The sequence below is a fragment of the Rutilus rutilus genome (assembly GCF_951802725.1).
Source record: "Rutilus rutilus genome assembly, chromosome: 4".
NCBI classification, from domain to species: domain Eukaryota; kingdom Metazoa; phylum Chordata; class Actinopteri; order Cypriniformes; family Leuciscidae; genus Rutilus; species Rutilus rutilus.
Window position 1 is genome coordinate 27,975,779 of NC_140212.1, and position 19,898 is coordinate 27,995,676.

Sequence of the window (19,898 nt, forward strand, 5' to 3'; positions counted from 1 at the left end):
GGCATTGTATACAGCATCAAATTTAATCTACGCGCTGAAAGTCCCAGGGACTTTGCAGACCTGTTACTCTCCTGGAAGCACTTTCCAAATGTCTGTGTTTATGATTTCGCAAGAGGTTTGGCGACACACACCAATTTGCGGGTTCCTCATTCACTGCCTTTCCAGCCTTTTGAGGGCAGACTGTCTGAGCCCACAGAAGAGAATGTGAAGGCTGCCAGGGATGGAAAATTGCTGGTATCACTGCCATGGCTACATGAAAGTGTGCACTGTGGGGAGGATAATGCTCATCCGGTCACTGGATCATCTGAGCACTATGTCTTATATGACCGCTTCCATGAGCAGAATGCCACAGATCCAAAGGACATACTACGCAGGATCCAACTTGTCCCTGAGCTGAAAGGGTGGTTGAATAGCCAAGTTGCTGAGCAGTTCTTTGCCAAAATGCGTAAAAGCAACTACTTCTTCAATAACATGACTCCATCAACCCATGCATTTCTTATGAGAAGTGTTATCCATCGTCATAACACCTCCACAAATAGAGCACTTCTGGAGAGGCAGTTAAATTCTGGATGTCGGCTTGAACTTCTAAACACCATCACCTTGTCTACTTTGGGACAAGCTGTCATAGGTGATGCATCAAAACGACGAAGCACAACTGTGGTGGCTCAGGCATCTTCAGCAACAAGTAAATTGCTTTAACATTAATCATCATACAAAGTCAGTCATGTAATTAATCTTGACCCATGTGACGTAATTGTTTGTTTTGTCTAAAAGTTAAAAACTTCACTGAAATGCATATTCTAGTCATTTAATTGGTTCATAACATCAAATGTTGCTGTACTCAAAACCTTAAGGATCTCAACTCACTCCAGCCGAGCCGAGGTCAACTGAAAGCATAGCTGCACAACCACCCACTGATGAAGCACCAACACAAAGTGAGCACTATGAATATGAGCTGAAATAACTAATGCCTACTAACTGGGAAGAGTTTAATGTTGGGGATAGGTGAGTGCTACTTTCAGATCAAATGCAGTGAGATTAATGTATATTAGCACTAATAAGACTAATTTCTTGTAGGTGTAGATGAACTTCCTGCTCAGCTACTGTTCGGACGCTCTTGCTTACTGCTCCGCGCTTTGCTCTATCGCTTTTACATTTTATCTCCTATTTTTTCTATATTTATTTCCTTTTATCACCTAATTTTAACTTCAGCAAATCAGCACAGTGCTCATACGACAAAGTTTGGATTACTACAAAAACTGAGAATTCTTTTACCCGACCAGCTTACATACCGGGAAAGGAAAACACAACTGCCTACAAGGATAAGAGAAAATGCCTCTTCTGGAATCTACTTGCTGCACTAACTGCCACAGACTTTTACAAAGGATAGCAGTTCTTGAAACAAAGTTACTTACGGGACCACCAAACCAGACGGAGCACACAACAGAGCTTCGTCATGGACACCCTCAGCATACAGCCGGTGAGTCCCATGAAACTAGTACTCCTCGACAGGTAGAGAAACAAGCCGATCGACTTACTAATCGATGGCACAAACAGGGAGCTAAACCCAAAGGCACTCGAGACATCAGATTGTCACGAGCATCACATATTACCGCAGTAGCATCCTCTACCCCAGATACAGCTCTGACAAGGATTGCAAACACTGGCCTCCTACCACCGCCTATACATCTTGAGAACAGATTTGAAGTGCTAATGAATGTAAATGAGGAATCCACAAATGTGATGAATGTGATCGAACACAGACTGAATAGGCCAGTAGCTAACACTGATGCTAACTGGCGCTCAAGGTCGAGCAGACAGCGGCACTCAGCTCAGAGCGCAGCCGAGTCCAGGACTCTGATAGTGGGGGACTCCATAATCAGAAACATTAGCAACAGGGATACAACTACGTGCTGCCTTCCCCAAGCAACAACTTCTGATATAAACAGGGAACTTCAGAACATTCTGATGAAACATAAGACTGCAAATCGACTCATCATACATGTGGGGAAGAATGATATTCATAAAGAGCAGTCAGAACTCCTTAAGAAGGATTTCAATGAACTTTTTGAAACACTTAAAAGACTGAAAGTTCAAACATTCATCAGTGGACCACTCCCAGCAAGAGGAACAAACAGGTTTTCACGGTTGCTTGGGCTTAATACATGGCTGCAAAAAACCTGCAATATAAAAGCAGTGAACTTCATTGACAATTTCAATCTTTTCTGGAGTCAACGACAACTGTTTCATCGGGACGGCCATCACCCAAACAAACTTGGTTCAAGAGTGTTAAAGGACAATATCTACTTCTCCCTAAATCATCCTTCTGCGGTTTGTGCCAATCTACTCAATCTGAATGGCACACACACACCTGGACACAGTATGAATGACCACGGGACTTCTCTTCAGCAGCAAAATGGACATGATAACACCACTCCGCCACAACAACCTCTGCTCACGGACACAATCTCAGCTGAGCCCTGCACACAGAGCTCACCACAGACAGCCATATCAGAACTGCTCGAAGATTCAGCACCCAAGGACGACTTCCTGGAAAACAGCCAGGGAAGCCAGGACAGCATATTACAGCCTCCTATAACACCAGAGCAACAGCCCCTTTCACCAGACACTTTCTCCCTCTCTCCTGCAACGCCACTACTGTGCTTCTCACAGAAAATGGAAGAACTGGTGCATGCTGGAACCAGACTATCCCACTCTTTTGCTGCAAGCCCCCAGATACCAACTAAAAAAAGACAGGCACCACTACCACCAAAGCCTGCGGGCCCAGCTCGCCCTCCCCCTCCCCCTCCTCCTGTGAGAGCTCTTCGGCCTCTGCCACAACGCCAGGGCCCACACCCTCCTCCTTCTGCTCGAGGTGAACCAAAAACAACTGATACCAGCTCTCAGTGATGTGTTTTGGGTCCCCGTTTTGATAACAGTAACTTTCTCAAATGTTTACAAAACAAGCGGGAACCCAGTGTGCCTGTATCTTTCTCTATTGCTGTTCTATTACATGATAGAAAGTCTAAGGCCTTCAATAGCCGTACAGCAAACCCAACTAATCTGGTGCCTATTACACGTCAAACTAATATTGCTGTGGGGAAAAGTAAGTCTGTTAAGTTAGCTCTTTTAAACATTCGCTCACTTAAAAATAAATCACTTCTAGTCAACGACTTAATAACCACAAACAACCTGGATTTTATGCTTCTAAATGAAACCTGGCTAGAAGACAGCTTCAGTGCAACAATCCTCAATGAAGCAGCCCCTCCTAACTTTACTTTTATGAGTGTCTGCAGAGCTGTTAAGAGAGGTGGGGGTCTAGCTGCCCTTTTTAAAGATATCTATCAATGTAAGCAAATATCATTTGGGAATTACTTGTCTTTCGAATATCTGGGTATTGTGTTAAAAGGTGCTCCACGCATTTTACTTTTCATTATTTGCAGGCCTCCAAAATACTCTCCAGCCTTTGCTGAGGACTTTACAGAACTGTTATCAACAATTACATCAGAGTTTGACTGTTTTGCCATTACTGGAGATTTTAACATCCATATAGATAATGGAGAAAACAATATGGCAAAAGAAATCAAAACTGTTTTAAAAACTTTTGATCTGACTCAGCATGTACATGGACCCACACACAATCGTGGACACACTCTAGATTTACTTATCAGTAAGGGTCTAAACATTTCATCGATTGTTATTAAGGATGTAGCACTGTCTGATCATTTCTGTATTTTCTTTGATATATTGATCTCTCCTGCCACTGAAGCTAGATCTGTGTCTGTCAAGAAGAGATGCTTAAATGAGAACACTAGTGTCCTATTTATGAAGGCTATATCCTTAACACCAAGCATATCTGCAGACTCTGTTGATTTTCTCCTTGATTCTTTTAACTCAAAAGTTAAAGGTGTAATTGATGATATTGCTCCTGTTAAAGTCAGGAAGAAGAGTGGCAGACAAAAGGCACCTTGGAGAAACTCAACAGCAGTGCAAAATATGAAAAGACAATGCAGAAAAGCAGAGCGCATGTGGCGGAAGACAAAACTTGTAGTCCATTATAACATCTACAAAGACAGCCTTCATGCTTTCAATATGGAACTAGGCAAAGCTAGACAGACTTTCTTCTCAAATATTATAAACAGCAATTTAAACAACACACGCACTCTTTTTGCTACTGTAGAGAGACTGACAAACCCCCCAAGCCAGATTCCCAGTGAAATGCTCTCAGACAGCAAGTGCAGTGAGTTTGCTTCTTTCTTCTCTGAGAAAATCAATAATATCAGAAAGGTGATCAGCACATCCTTGTCTTGCGCTGGGGTCAGACAGATCAAACCACCGGAGAAAGTAGTTACTATGTCTGATTTCAAAGAAATTGATGGCAAAATTTTGGAAGAAACCGTACAGCACCTTAAAACATCAACCTGCGCTCTTGACACACTTCCCACATCGTTTTTCAAAAGTGTGTTAAACAGTTTAGAAGCAGATCTTCTAGAAGTGGTAAATGCTTCACTTCTCTCTGGGAGTTTTCCAAACTCCCTGAAAACTGCAGTTGTCAAGCCCCTCCTGAAAAAGAGCAATCTGGATAAGACCATATTAAGCAACTATAGACCGATCTCAAATCTTCCTTTCATAGGTAAGATCATTGAAAAAGTTGTCTTCAATCAGCTGAACAAATTCTTATGCTCGAATGGATACTTTGACAATTTTCAATCTGGTTTCCGACCGCACCACAGCACAGAGACAGAGCTCATAAAGATAATAAACGATATTCGCTTAAATACTGACTCAGGCAAATTATCAGTGCTGGTACTACTCGACCTCAGTGCTGCATTTGACACTGTCGATCACAACATACTTCTGGACAGGCTGGAAAACTGGGTGGGGCTTTCTGGGATAGTCCTAAAATGGTTCAGGTCATACTTAGATGGGAGAGGTTATTATGTGAGTATAGGAGACCATAAGTCTGAGTGGACATCCATGACATGCGGAGTCCCTCAAGGCTCAATTCTTGCACCACTCATGTTCAACCTGTATATGCTCCCAATGAGCCAAATAATGAGAAAGAACCAAATTGCTTACCACAGCTATGCAGACGACACACAGCTCTACTTAGCCCTATCGCCTAACGATTACAGCCCCATTGACTCCCTGTGCCAATGCATTGATGAAGTTAACAGTTGGATGTGTCAAAACTTTCTTCAGTTAAACAAAGACAAAACTGAAGTCATTGCGTTTGGAAACAAAGATGAAGTTCTCAAGGTGAACGCATACCTTCACTCTAGGGGTCAAACAACTAAACATCAAGTCAGGAATCTTGGTGTGACACTAGAGTCAGACCTTAGTTTCAGTAGTCATGTCAAAGCAATAACTAAATCAGCATACTATCATCTGAAAAATATAGCAAGAATAAGATGCTTTGTTTCCAGACAAGACTTAGAGAAACTTGTTCATGCTTTCATCACCAGCAGGGTGGATTATTGTAATGGACTCCTCACTGGCCTTCCCAAAAAGACCATAAGACAGTTGCAGCTCATAAAGAACGCTGCCGCCAGGATTCTGAGCAGAACCAGAAAATATGAACATATCACACCAGTCCTCAGGTCTTTACACTGGCTCCCAGTTAGATTTAGGATTGATTTTAAAGTATTATTACTGGTATATAAATCATTCAATGGCCTAGGACCTAAATACATTGCAGATATGCTCACTGAATATAAACCCAACAGATCACTCAGATCATTAGGATCATATCAGCTTGAAATACCAAGGGTTCACTCTAAGCATGGCGAGTCCGCTTTTAGCTATTATGCCAGCCACAGCTGGAACCAGCTTCCAGAGGAGATCAGATGTGCTCCTACTGTAGTCACATTCAAATCCAGACTCAAAACACATCTGTTTAACTATGCATTTACTGAATGAGCACTGTGCCAATGTTCGTCCGACTGTTTGTACTGTATTTTATTTTGTATTCTTCTAAACTGTTTTAATTATTCTTATTTCTTTTTATTATTTTAATTTCTTCTATGTAAAGCACTTTGAATTGCCATTGTGTATGAAATGTGCTATATAAATAAACTTGCCTTGCCTTGCCTTGCCTAGGTGTTGGCCCTTCGCACCATTGTGGGCAGCATTGTGCAACACTTACTGCCATCAGCAACCTCAGGCCCTGCAGAACAATGTGGGCAGCTGGAGGAGATCATCCCCTCCAGGAACAGCTGGTACATAAATGCATAGCTTATTTGACAGAATTTAATTTCTTCTTCTTCCATTGAAGTAATTAAAGGATTTTGTTGATATTGTTGATTGTATTATTATTATTATTATTATTATATTATTATTATTATGTAATGCTACTTTTAATTTGTCTTACTTGTAGGTCAGCTATGTTCTGGATGAGGGTAGGCCTGCCAATGAAATTCTGGTTAAGGATGGCCCTACATGTTTGACCAGGGAGAACCTGTTATCTTTAGGTCTAAACAGGGAAATGGACTCAGTGGTGAGTGAAAGACTTTGTTGGAATGTTAAAGTACTCGGTATGTTTTAATTATTGTATTGTAAATACAGTAAAAAACATTAAATCATATGAACAGGTGGGAAATGCTTGTCTGAGGCTTGTTAAGGAGATAGTCGAGTTACAGGTACGTATACACATGTATAAATGTATATTTTAGAGGGACCTATGTGAGCTCTGTGCAGTACAACAAAGTCAGTTGTCTTTCTGTAGGGGAAAAATGTCTTTATTATGGACCTCCACATCCCCCCAACATGGCTCCCACCCTTGAGTTGTGACCCTCTAGGCAGTCTTCCTGTAAGTACCTACCCATTTGTACAGTCAACCCTCTACGCACACCTTGGCAATAGAATCGGCTAGTAATTAATAATTTAAATTTTCTATTTTCTAATAGTCGCCCAGAGTGAAATTTATTTGCATATGCGAGTGATTTGCTCGCATTGTAGAGGGTTAACAGCAATAATTAAACTGATTTGAATTAACAGCATAACTTGCTTTCTTATAAGGTCGACTCCACCGAGAAAGATACACTTATATTCCCGCTGTGGACACAAGGCCATTTTTTGCTATGTGTAAGTAATGCATGCTTTCAAAGAAAGTTTGTCAAGCTATACTGTTGATGTGGAAAAGAAGCATATGAAGATTTCTTTTTACAACGCTTATTGGAATATTACACATGAAAGGTTTACTCATTGCCAAGACAATTCTCATAGGTGATGATGCCACTCAAAAGAGGAATACTGTTCCTCGATTCGCTGTTTGCACAGTGGGAACAAGGCTTTGGCTACAAGCCCTACCGAGACATATTGAGGTTACAACACGATGATATATTTCGGCAGTCACGTTCCCCTGACATGCCCACATTAATGCAACTACAATTTTGGCAGTCGTGTTCTTCTGACTTGCCCATGTTTATATACATGTACTCTCGGCAGTCGCGTTCCTTTGACTTGCCAAGGCTTCTTGCACAAACTTCATAGTTATAGTACCTCACGTTCAGAGGATGTAAGCATTGTTGGCATTTCATGTTCAACCAATTTCTTAATTTTATTCTGCATTTCTGAAACGGTTTGTGTTCCCCAGCTGAATTGTAATGTGTGTATTTAAATTGTAAGTATTCTTCGTAACACTGTCTTGATTTTTATCAGGGCTGTTGCACAAAAGCTCATGCCTGGGCCATGGGAAGAACAGTCAGGCCTGGATGTTGAGGTAATAATCATTTGCAATGAAAATGCACAAGAACATTGTATAAGGTTGATAGTCATTGTAAATTCTTCATAATGGGTGTTCTTTCTTCAAACAGGGGCTACCCCTACAACATTTTGGGATTGACTGTGGATTATTTATGGTTATGGTGAGTTGCCAGGCTCATTTTCAGGATGTTTAGTGGTGTCCACACAACATCCATTGTCCATTTTTATTCATCTTGGTTAATTTATGCTCATACAAATGGCATGGCAACATAACAGCCTTTCTGCCTTTACAGTATACCTGGTACATAACTATGGAGGCAGCATTTGATTTCACCACCGTAAGTGCAGTCTTGGTGTTGTTGACAAAGATGATTAATGTTAATTGTGGTGAATTACATTACAACTGTTCTTATCTTCAGTCTGACATGCCATATCTGAGGAGTTGGTGGTGCAAGGTTTTGCTGGAGAACCTTGAAATTGAGGGGTATGGTTTGTGAAATGAAAAGTAGTACATTAATAGATACTACTGTCAAAGTGGGAAAGCATGATGAACATATTTGGTCAATGTCAATTACAGACATGGTCGAAGATTTGCACATTTTACAGAGGAAGGCAAGAAGATGGGGGATGGGAGTCTGCTGCCTGTCTTTCGTGTCCCTAGGAAAAGGAGACGCAGCACTTTGGTAATATTTCAGTAAAAAATAGTGAAAGTAGCATGTATAAATGTGCAGCTGTTTCTTAAATGATCTGTTTTTCTGTTTTACTTTTTGAAGGTACCTACACTCCCAGCAAAGATCAAAAGGATTTCACAGGATGGTGCAGTCGCCACTGACATTTTGCAGGCATGTGTTCATATTCACTTTAATGTTGATGAAATGGCTTGCAATGACTCCATATTAAATCATGTTTCAAATCTACAGTTGCCCGATGACATTCTCCAGAGGATCCTTGTCTTCGTAGTTCTAGAAGACGGCTGCTCTGCAATCCTGAGGCTGGCTCTGGCATGCCAGACATTTAACAACATTGTCAGCCAGGAGCATTTTCAGCAGGAGGCACACTTCAGATGGCTTGATAGTGAGTTCAATAAGTGTGGTTGCCCCATCTTGTTTTTTGTCTAAACAATTAGGCTAGGTTAATCTCACTCTCTTCCATTTCCCTAACTTGAAACTTTTTACAGTTAAAGATTTGTTCATTTATTGTCTGAATTGTGTGACTGTCGTTGTCATTTTGATATTGAACAGGTGTAGTGAATTGGGAAAGACTTTCAAAGAGACATCGGCAAAGCTACAGAAAGCCGTACACCATCTCTAGATGCAGCCGTCTACAATGCAGCCAGCTTTACAAAGACTGTGGGTCTGGCTACCAGGGAAATGGACAACGGGGAGTGCTTGTGGGGTTTTACTCCTCAGATGACAAACCTGGCTACTGTAGCTGGGATTGTTTTTTGGACGATGGAGGTCTTGAAGAGTGAAGTGTGTGTGCGCGCGCAATGTGTCTGATGTAACAATTTGTCACTTTTTTGTAGTTCAAGTGTGTTGTCAATATATATATATATATTTTACCTTTTCTTTAAAAAAAACAATTAAATTAACTGAAAATGATTCTTCATTATTTTACTGTGGTTGATTTGTATGTTATTTTGTTGTAAATACAAAATTTTGATTATTTCATATTTAAAATTTTAATATAAACAAAAATTCTACAGTATGGTCCCTTGCAGTTATTGTGTGTTATCAAAATAATTTAAGAATTTTTTTTTTTTTTTTTTTTTACATAAAAACAATTACAACTTAATTTGTGGAAATTATTCTTCATTATTTTACATTGGTTGATTTGTACATGTTATTTTGCTTTATAGAAAATTCTGAAATTATTTTTACTATAATATTATTAAATAATATCATACATATAATATTATATTTTAAAAAGTCTTAAAACGTAAAAGCTTAGTATACCGCTTAGATATTTTTCATGAAGATTAGGTCATTTATACATTTATAACAATCGTTTATATCGTTTATAATATCCGCTCGGGCGCAGTGGAGGTGACGTATGCGCTCCGGCGCAGTGGAGGTGACGTATTTCCGCTATTGAGTGGAGCTCCACTCGCCCCGTAGTCTGCAGCCAGACCCTATTGGACAGGTCTGGCATATCCCAACCCACCATGAGCCGCATGCTGCCATCCGTGCTGGCTGCCATCAGGACTCTCATCCCACACTACGTCCAATTCCCATACGACAATGCCCAGCAAACAATGATTAAAAGGGGGTTTTATGAGATTGCTGGGATTCCAAATGTCATAGGTGCAATTGACTGTACCCACGTGCGTCTAAAACCACCATCGGTTAATGATTACGCATACATCAACCGCAAAAATTATCATTCAGTCAATGTGCAAATTATTTATGATGCCAGACTCTGCCTATTAAATGTTGTGGCACGATGGCCTGGAGGCACCCACGATGCCTTCATTTTTGAGCACAGCAGCGTGCGCTCTCTTTTCCCCTTTAGGTGACAGGGGTTATCCTCTTTTGGACTTTTTGATCACCCCTGTGCCAAACCCCGTGACGCATCAGGAGCGCAACTTCAACCACGCGCACGCACAAACACGAGCCACTGTGGAGCGCTGCGTGGGGCTCCTAAAAGGTAGATGGCTCTGCCTGGCACACGTGGGGGGCACGTTGCTCTACATTTACATTTACATTTACATTTAGTCATTTAGCAGACGCTTTTATCCAAAGCGACTTACAAATCAGGACTAAATTAAGCGAGTCATCATGAAGAGGCAAAAAACAACAACAACAATGCAAGAAGTGCTCAAAATACGAAGTTCAGGCATTATTCAGAGTAGCATAAGCATGATAAGTGAGGTTTTAAAGGGGAACGTTTTTTTTTTTTTTTTTTTTTTATGAAGTTAGGTGCTCACGGTAGAGATGGGTTTTCAGCTGATTTTTGAATGTTGTCAGGGATTCTGCATTCCGGATGAGGGTGGGGAGAGTGTTCCACCAGCATGGAACTGTGAATGAGAATGTTCTGGAAAGTGATTTTGTGGCTTTCTGTGATGGAACCACGAGACGTCGCTCGTTGATTGATCGTAGGTGTCTGGTAGGGATGTAGGCTCGTAGGAGTGAGTGAAAGTAGGAGGGAGCTGAGCCTGTGATAGATCTGTAAGCAAGCGTCAATGCCTTGAACTTGATGCGAGCAGCGAGAGGTAGCCAGTGCAGAGAGATTAACAGAGGAGTGACGTGGGCCCTCTTGGGCTCGTTGAAGACAAGACGAGCTGCAGCATTCTGGATCATCTGAAGAGGTGATCTATTCGCCTCTATTCGCCAAAGAAGGTGTGCAATATCATTTTGGCATGTGCCGTCTTGCACAACATGGCTGAGATGAACCGTGTGCCATTTGACACGCTTGACCCAGACCCAGAAGTGCCAGTGGAGCAGTGGGCAGCACCACCGGCTTTAGGAGCTGTTCAGCTCAGACGGGACCTTGTTCGGCGGTTTTAAGGGTAAGTTAAAATAACACAGACTTCGTTTTCATGTTTTTTTTTTGTTTTTTTTAAGTTTTCATTTATTTGCTTTAATGTCGTATTTATTGACACTAATGAATGGTTAATTTCGACCAGTAGTCTACAAATTTCTGTTTGTCTTTCCAGGACCTCATCCGTCAGGACCCTTGGCCGTGGCGCACGTGAGGCTGGTGGACGGGCCTCGGCTTCCCCTGCTTGCACCTGCTCAGGCTCTGGGTGGGGCGCAAGGATACGCTCAGGCTCCTGGATGGGCTGAGGGGGAGATGCCTCGAGGGCGCTGGGGCCTGCAGTGCCATCATCTGCAAAACAATAGAGCAAAATTTAAATAAAATAATTTAACTATGGACATATGTGTTTTTTTATTTTTTTTATTGGTCTATCACATTTAAGTTTACTTACCATGAATGTCGTCGGTATCTCCCCCACTGGTGATACCTTCTAAAGACGCCGTTCCGATGAGGGCTGCCACCCGCTCCTCGTTCGGTGTCAGCTGGAGGCTTGGATCCGACTGGCCTCCCCCAGTCTGACGCTGGCTCCTCTTCAGTGCCGAGACGCGCCTCTTTGTGGCGATCTTTATATCGGACCACTTTTTTTTCACCTACAATAAACAAGAAAACTCATGCTTAACTTGATCACTGTTGGTCTATATTAAGCATTAAAGAAAACTCATGCTTAACTTGATCACTATTGGTCTATATTAAGCAATAAAACATTCTTACCTCTGCTGGAGTGCGCTTCTCAACCCCCACACTATTAACAGAACTCGTAATTTGGGTCCATATTTTGTTTTTGTGGGCACCTTTAATCCCACTCTTTAAACTCCCAAATAAAACGATTTTATTTCTTTCCACTTCCCTGGTGATGGTCTCGATCTCCACGTCGGAGAAGTTTCTCTTTTTTGCCGTCTTCCGTGTGTCCATGGCGTAAAATGAGGGTGTGGGGGGAGCGGAGACTTGAATATATAGGGGCGTGTTATTCTAATGATGATCGTTTTCAGCCGCGGCATTTATCAAGGGCAGGTATTGCGTACACCTGGATTTCAAAGGTACGCACAGCTTCATAAATCAGGCGATGAGAGGAGTGTAAGCATAATCTTACGCCAATATACGCCCGTTTCTACGCAAGAATTATAAATGAGGGCCATTGTGTCTACTATGTATATATGTAGAGGTGTTCAGATTTTGTATGACATGCCTTTCAATTTACTTCACAGGTCTTTTCCTGCTCTTTTTCGAAGAGAACGAACCAGTGGCAAATGTAGATTTACTACGCCACTTAAAATGGTTTCAGCAGCATCTACAAAGGCCACAAATATTCAGTTTTATTTACTCCCAAAACCCATGACCAGAACTCCACAGGGGTCTCAGGAGCTCAGCCTGTTAATGGTATGGTATGATATCAGTGCCTGAACACTGCAACCATGCAGAGGTAAGAATTTCTAAAATGATGTACTAAAGAGATCATTAGAAGTGATGATTTATTATTAAGAAGTGCCCATGGTTTGTTTTATATTGTCCTAATAAGATTTCAGCAATGCTGCAGCTTGAATTCCCTAAAATGGAGACTTTGTCTGGTGGATGGCTGTTTCATAAGGCAACTGGTAAGTAGATACAGCATGATTTGACATTGTGTGACACATCTGAAATGGACTTTCGAAAAACAAGTTAAAACAGGGTACCCGCAGGTTTTCATGCACGACTGTTGTTGGTGATTTACAGAGGTGGAAGACTTACTCAGATCATGTATTGCAGTAAAAGTAGAACAAAACTGGTTCACAAACCTTTTCTTACTTTAACCCCTGTTAATTTGATCACTTTCCCACTGTCCAAAATAATGAAGGAGGAAGTGGCCAGAGAAAACTTGATCCCGCCTGAGTCTGAAGGCTACACCGCAAAACTGCTTAAGACTGTGTCCAATAATGGAAGACACACGATTTTCATCATTCCACTTCAAAATGAAATAGACACTACGCCACTTCCTTCTGATGCCCATGAATTCCGAAAAATGCCAAAATCGCAATTTTACCGTTACAAGTTTTGGCTCTGCATGTAGACTCTTGTGGCAAGTCTACAACAGAAGAAGTAAGTTTTTCTTAACATGACACTTAGACTATGAAATCTTTTTCATTTTCAGCGAATGCATGTTTTTCAAAACACCAATTGCTTTACTACTACAGTGATGTCATTGATAATGTTAACCTGATCCAATTAACAGGAAAACGATGAGAATGCTGATGGAAAACAAGATCAGGATGTTTCGTTTGTATCCTGCAGTCAGAACAGTAAGTATAAGTACATTGACATCACACTCTTAAAATAATAACTTTACATGTTTTCATGCTATATTGATTAATGTGGGCTGGATTGTTTGTTGTTGTTAAAAAAAAGTGAAGAATAAGCATGATAATTCAGTTATTCTGATTGATGTTCTTATAGTCTAACCATGGGACTGATTTTCTTAATTTTTGTTCTCTTCCTGGTTGTTTTGTTTCCTAATTACCACAATGTTGTTGTTGGTATGTCTCCCCTGCTTGCACAGATCATTAGAAGTGTAAAATTGCAAACATAATATGATCATATTATAATTTCTCAAGTTTTGGCTTACATTTTTATCAAAATAATCTAAACATAGTAATGGAAGAAATTGGTGCCTTGCTAACATTAAGATTTGAGTTAATAATTTTCTTTTAAGTTAACGCTGATTACTGTATTTGTCTTTTTTTCAGCTTCAACAGTCACTGCAGAGATCGTGTGTCCCATTTGCCAAGTAGTGTACCCTGCTGACATCATTGAGATGCATGCCAGTGCCTGCAATGAGAGGTATGTTGTTGTCCCATGTAGTTTTGCCTTGATGCATAACAAATTTTCCTTTTTCCTTATGTTTTTTGCAAGTGTTTGTCTTCTTCTTACTTTGAAATGTCTCAACATGAATATTGATCAATAAGATATTTAATATACCAGTCGATGGGTTTTTGCTTGTTGACTAATTAGTTAACATGCTTTACATTACTTTTGATTGTTTTGGACAACACATTACTTGTGACTTTTTGTGGAAATAATAAAGTAAATGTTTCTCCATGGCTTTCCCAGGCCCTATGCTTGACTAGAATTGAAATTCTCTTGTTTGACAATTCAATCTGAGTTAGCAGACATTTGCACAATTTAAAGGGTCCAGAATCTGCCTTGATCATATTCAGAGATTAGAGAAAGCTAAAAGACAGACATTATGTCTTTCAGGCAATCAACTCCGGAGGAGCACTCATTTGACAGCAGTGGAGTGGATTTAGAAGCAATGGAAGGACCATCTGGCACATCTTCACAGATTGCACCTTTGCAGAATCGGCCAACAAGGTTCTTCAGGACCTTCTGATTATACCAACAAAACTGAGGGTTTGTAGTCTATTTGTTACCCCCTGTTAGTGGTCCTTGTTAAAATGTTTGGTTGATGGCCTTTTCTGTGTTGAAATCTTTACTCCATTTATAGATTGGAAGACCATACCAGACCTGGCAATGGCTGCTCAGTTGTACAGGGAGACAGTACTTGCCATTCACGCATCAGGGAAGCCACTGCATTTGCACATTGACCTCAGAGGCAGCAAGTTGGACCAGGAAATGGCTTTAATTGCTTTTTATAAAGCACGCCGTGTGGAGTGGGCAAATCCTATGCAATGCAGACTTGAAGGTTCATCTTTTTTCTCTTTTAGTTCATTTTAGAATTTGTTATGTGCAGTCTTTTTTTTCACAAATAACCCAGAATCTCTACATTTCTTATAATTAATAGGTGATCCCGCAATCGGAGAGGGAGTGAACCGCTTCTTGTTCTCCAGAATCATGGAGAAGCTGAAAAATGGTTTTAAGTTGAACTTTGGTAGTGTCTTTAATTACCTTGCCATATATTATGGAGTGTTTTAGCTGCAATATTCTTAATGTCATAATTTCTCCAATTACTACGTGCTAAAAGGCCTTGTGAAATGGAAGTTAGAGCCTATGATGTGACTTATTTGTCAGTGAAAAAGAATTTGGTGGGGTTTAGTAACAAAAATCTGTTTGCTGCTGACTGCAGTCTGAGTCACTTTTGTAAACACCCCTGTGTTCAAGCTGTCATCAGACATTTAATACTGTTTTACAGGAAAGACAGGGATTTTGAGGTAAAAATATTCTGATACTGTTTATTTGACATGTCATATCAAGAGCCAAATGAACAATTAACACAGGAACACTAGATTAAAACTGGGAACATTTATTTTTTACTTCATGTGGCATTTAAAGGCAGGGTAGGTAGAAATGGTCTAAAAATTTTATTTTTCAAATTTGTTTAAACTTTATGTACATATCAATACATAATTAAAATGTAAGTACTCTGAAAAAGAAAGTATCAAAATCGAGTGTCTGTAGACCTCTCACGACTGTTTTAAAGACATCTCATTATTTCCATTCACTCCACCCCCTCATTTCTGTGCTTCTTCCAAAGCCACGCCCCCAAAACACATGAACGCGCGACTCCGACCGCTGAGCTAGAGGACGCATTATTTACCTGAGACAAGCGGAGGGGAAGGGGCATTTTTTTGCCTGGTTTGCCTTCACTAACTGCATATGCCGGTACTGTAAATTTAGATTGCTCTTTCTCTGCCATTGTTTTGGTATTCCTAGGTTCAGTGCCTTCTTCTTCTTCTTCTTCGATAGATTTTATTGGCAGCTTGCAAACATAGTGCATTACCGCCATCTACTGGACGGAGGTGTGATCAGGTTCCGTGCCTCTCGCACTCCTCAAATCAAACGGTCGCGCGCAAGTGGGCAGGTGCTGTGTGGCAAAAGGGTGGTTGGCATGGTTGCGAGAGAGTGACAGTCGCCTAAGCCAATCCTTTGATTCGTCCCGAATCGAAATAATGAGCTGTGTTTAATACAGATTAAACGGTCTAGAGTCACTTGATTTTTATACTCTTTTTTTTAAGAGTTCTTACATTTTAATTATGTATTGATATATATAGAAAGTTTTAACAAATTTGGATCTTTAATTTTTAATAAATCCTACCTACCCTGCCTTTAAGATGTTTTTAGGATTATACCTACTGTACATACCTATTGATTTCTCTTGTTCTATACAACCACAGAATCACTAAAAATTTGAGTACATGTTAATTGGTCAAGGAATTTCTTCTGTTTGCACAGGAAATTCTGGTGACACAAAGCTGTTTGATGAAGAGCCATACCATCTTGTACCTTCATCCTCTGCATTCCTTGTTGAGAGTGACCTGTTTCTGATGGCAGGCCGCATGATTGGTCATTGCTTTTTGCATGGAGGTCCTACACTGACAGGCCTAAGCCCTGCGATTGTTCACATCCTGTGTGGGGGCACAGTTGAAACCGCCATCATACAAATCAATGACTGTCTAGACATATTTTGTCTTAAAGCTTGAAGGGAGTGCTAAACTCTCAGCTGATGAAAAGGAGAGCCTTGACAACTTGTGTCTTGCATGGGACTTTCCTTTGATGACAGAAAACAACCGAAGATGGCTATTTGAAAGGCTTCTATGTCATGCGGTATTTGAATATTGTTTAAACTATTTAACATCATTCATTACTCTTTTAAACCACTATACGTGTAAAGATTTGTCTTTGTGTCTTTTCTCACTAGGTCATTGGACGGTTCATGAGGCAAATAAAGCAAATAAGAAAAGGGCTTAAAGAAACCATGTTGTGGCCACTCATTAGTGAACGTCCAGATGTAGCTCAAGTGATTTTCCCTCAGGAGTCGAGTGCTGTCTTGACCCCACAGGTAAATAGTTCAGTTAAAGGGGTGATAGAATGATTATATGGAGTATTTCACACTGTTCTTTAAGGTCTCCTAATAAGATGTGCGCAAGAGGACTAGCTGATATCAGGTCAGTGGTGTATATAAATTTCGGGCCGTGACAAAGACAGCGACTTGAGCCAAATAAGGGACAGGAAGCGAGTAGACGTCAACTCGAAGGCTCGTTGGGATTTGCCCGTTTTAAGAGGCAGTTTCAAATAGTGAGATTTGCAGAGGAAAGAGGGGTCTATGGGATTTTGAGGTTCTATATACACTACTCACAAAAAGTTAGGGATATTCGACTTTCGTTTCGTGTGAAATTTATAGAAAATTTTAAAAGTTCATGCTACAGTGATATTATATCATGAAAGTAGGGCATTTAAGTAGAAATGCCAAATTAAGTTCACGTGTAAAGGTTGCATTTTAGGTGCATTCTGAAATTTCACCTGAAAATCGCATATCCCTAACTTTTTGTGAGTAGTGTATGTCCTATTTACCCACCAAACTGTCGTAATTCAACTATGACAAGGTAAAATCGATTTTGCATTCTATCACCCCTTTAAGACAAGCCGTTTTGGTCATATCTGGAAATTGAACACCAACACTACAGGACAATTGCTTATTCCAGATTGAAAAAGTACTTTTTCTAAAAAGTACTTGATTCTTGTGTTGTTTTTTTGTGTGGCTTATATTTTTGTGAGATTTATATATTTATCTTAAATTTTTTGTGTGATTGTATTTTTTTTAAGCACCATTGCACCAAGACAAATGCCTCATACAGTGCTATGCATAAGTTTAGACACCCATGCTAAAGTTGACTAAAAAGAGGAATAAAAAATAATCTTTTGGAAATTGAACTTAATGCCTTAATTTAAAAAATTAGGAAAAATCCAACCTTTAAGGACACCAATTTTCTTTGTGAATGAATAATGTATCGTAAATAAATAAATGTTCTTCCTTAAAATACAGGGTGCATAAGTTTGGACACCCCTATGTTAAATTCCCATAGAGGCAGGCAGATTTATATTTTTAAGTATTTTTTTTTTTTTTTTAAAGTAGGATACTATGCATCCTGATAAAGTTCCCTTGGCCTTTGGAATTAAAATAGCCCCACATCATCACATAGCCTTCACCATACCTAGAGATTGGCATGGGGTACTTTCCATAAGATCATCTCTCAATGCAAATCAAACCAGTTATTAGGCTAACTGAAATAAAACCATGCCAATCTCTAGGTATGGTGAAGGCTATGTGATGATGTGGGGCTATTTTAATTCCAAAGGCCAAGGGAACTTTATCAGGATGCATAGTATCCTGGATCCATGAAGTAACTGGCCTTTAAAAATAAAAATCTGCCTGCCTCTATGGGAATTTAACATAGGGGTGTCCAAACTTATGCACCCTGTATTTTAAGGAAGAACATTTATTTATTTACGATGCATTATTCATTCACAAAGAAAATTGGTGTCCTTAAAGGTTGGATTTTTCCAATTTTTTTAAATTAAGGCATTAAGTTCAGTTTCCAAAAGATGATTTTTTATTCCTCTTTTTAGTCAACTTTAGTATGGGTGTCTAAACTTATGCATAGCACTGTATGTGTAAAAACCTAACCCTGATTCTGAGATGGCTTATCTGCTTGGTGTTGTATGTGTAGTGCATTCTGGAACGCATCATCTGGCCTACAATGACTGATGACGACGACGAATGCTCTGTGACAGATAAGAGCCGCATCACAGGGTACCTTTGCCGGTTCATTCAAAATGGTATACTTCCCTCATGTAATGAGTGATGTATTTACTAGGGATGTCCCGATACCACTTTTTTCATTTCCGATCCGATTCCGATACCAGAATTCTGAGTATCAGCCGATACCGATACCTGCCGATCCGATACTACTGTAATTTTCTTGAACAATTTAAAATTGCACGCACACACACACACACACAAAATGTTAAATGTGTATAGTGCTTTCTGCTACATCTAATTTTAAATGTAAAAAACAATCATTTTAAATGATTTACAAGTTACAAGAACATTAGTAATCATTAATCATGGCAGTGTTTAGGAGAACATATAATAGGTACGTTTGATCAAATAAGTATGCTAAATATATTTTCCTTAATTGCGTAAAACTGTCATAGTAAAAAAGCTTTAGTGTGCTTGACCGGACCTTTTATGCACATCCCGGGTGCAGAATTAATGCGCCTAAATCATCCTGTACACTACGTTTATGCGCTTCCTGGGTGCAGAATTGATGCTCTAGAATATCCTCTCATGGGAATTCTAGCTCCGCAATGGAAAGTTCATAACAACATAGTGAATTGCATCCATCCAACAGCTTACTGAGACTTTATAAAATCAGATCTTTAAGTTACAGAGTTTCCGTGAACTTAATATCTTTAAATGTGCGTTTGTTCCTTCACATGAAGCTATCGAGTGTATTAAGAAGACTTTGAATATAGTGCATAAAAACGTTTATGGTGCTTTTATAATACTTACAGTATGTCAAGATGTTGAAAGCAGAGCCATTGAAAGGTGTGCAGTGCCTGCGCAGTACAACAGCTTGAGTGGAAACGTGAGGTCTTTCCCACAAGAGGGTAGAGCAGAGGAAATCGATGCCTAACTGTGATTGGTTAGGAATTCATTTCAAATTTCTTGGGTTACCTGCAACATTCTAAAATAAATTTGCACACTTCAATAGGCTAAATTGATTTTATTATGATTGTTGTTCATATTATCATCATTATTGTATACTAATAAAAATTACTGCGTTTGCAGAGCTGCCATCCCTCACGCATTCACCGTGAGACTCACGCAATTGACACTTTTCACACGCTCTCACGCCACACATCCATTTTCTCACGCACAGAAAAAT

The 19,898-nt window shown here is 40.0% G+C and overlaps 1 protein-coding gene and 1 long non-coding RNA gene across 2 annotated transcripts; both read left to right on the forward strand.

The window, feature by feature from the left end:
• Window positions 1–210: 210 nt before the first annotated feature.
• On the forward strand, window positions 211–9,522 carry LOC311289987 (uncharacterized protein). Its single transcript, XM_084408271.1, has 15 exons — window positions 211–685; window positions 855–935; window positions 6,100–6,218; window positions 6,377–6,496; window positions 6,591–6,638; window positions 6,725–6,808; window positions 7,018–7,083; window positions 7,660–7,720; window positions 7,815–7,865; window positions 7,998–8,042; window positions 8,124–8,188; window positions 8,282–8,387; window positions 8,478–8,546; window positions 8,625–8,778; window positions 8,946–9,522. Exons 8-15 carry the CDS (start codon window positions 7,679–7,681, stop codon window positions 9,173–9,175), a joined length of 762 nt encoding a protein of 253 aa, XP_084264397.1. The 5' UTR covers window positions 211–685; window positions 855–935; window positions 6,100–6,218; window positions 6,377–6,496; window positions 6,591–6,638; window positions 6,725–6,808; window positions 7,018–7,083; window positions 7,660–7,678; the 3' UTR covers window positions 9,176–9,522.
• Window positions 9,523–14,490: 4,968 nt separating this feature from the next.
• LOC311289952 lies at window positions 14,491–15,150 on the forward strand. Its single transcript, XR_014627252.1, has 3 exons — window positions 14,491–14,622; window positions 14,717–14,914; window positions 15,014–15,150. It is a non-coding gene; the product is annotated as an uncharacterized lncRNA (long non-coding RNA).
• The last annotated feature ends 4,748 nt before the right edge of the window (window positions 15,151–19,898 follow it).

Excerpts from the sequence above, each read along its gene's own strand:
- LOC311289987 (XM_084408271.1), top strand. The coding sequence starts at position 7,679 with ATGCCTGGGCCATGGGAAGAACAGTCAGGCCTGGATGTTGAG. Across the intron at positions 8,043-8,123 it reads CAGCATTTGATTTCACCACC|TCTGACATGCCATATCTGAG; the intron begins GTAAGTGCAGTC and ends TCTTATCTTCAG. Across the intron at positions 8,547-8,624 it reads TCGCCACTGACATTTTGCAG|TTGCCCGATGACATTCTCCA; the intron begins GCATGTGTTCAT and ends TCAAATCTACAG.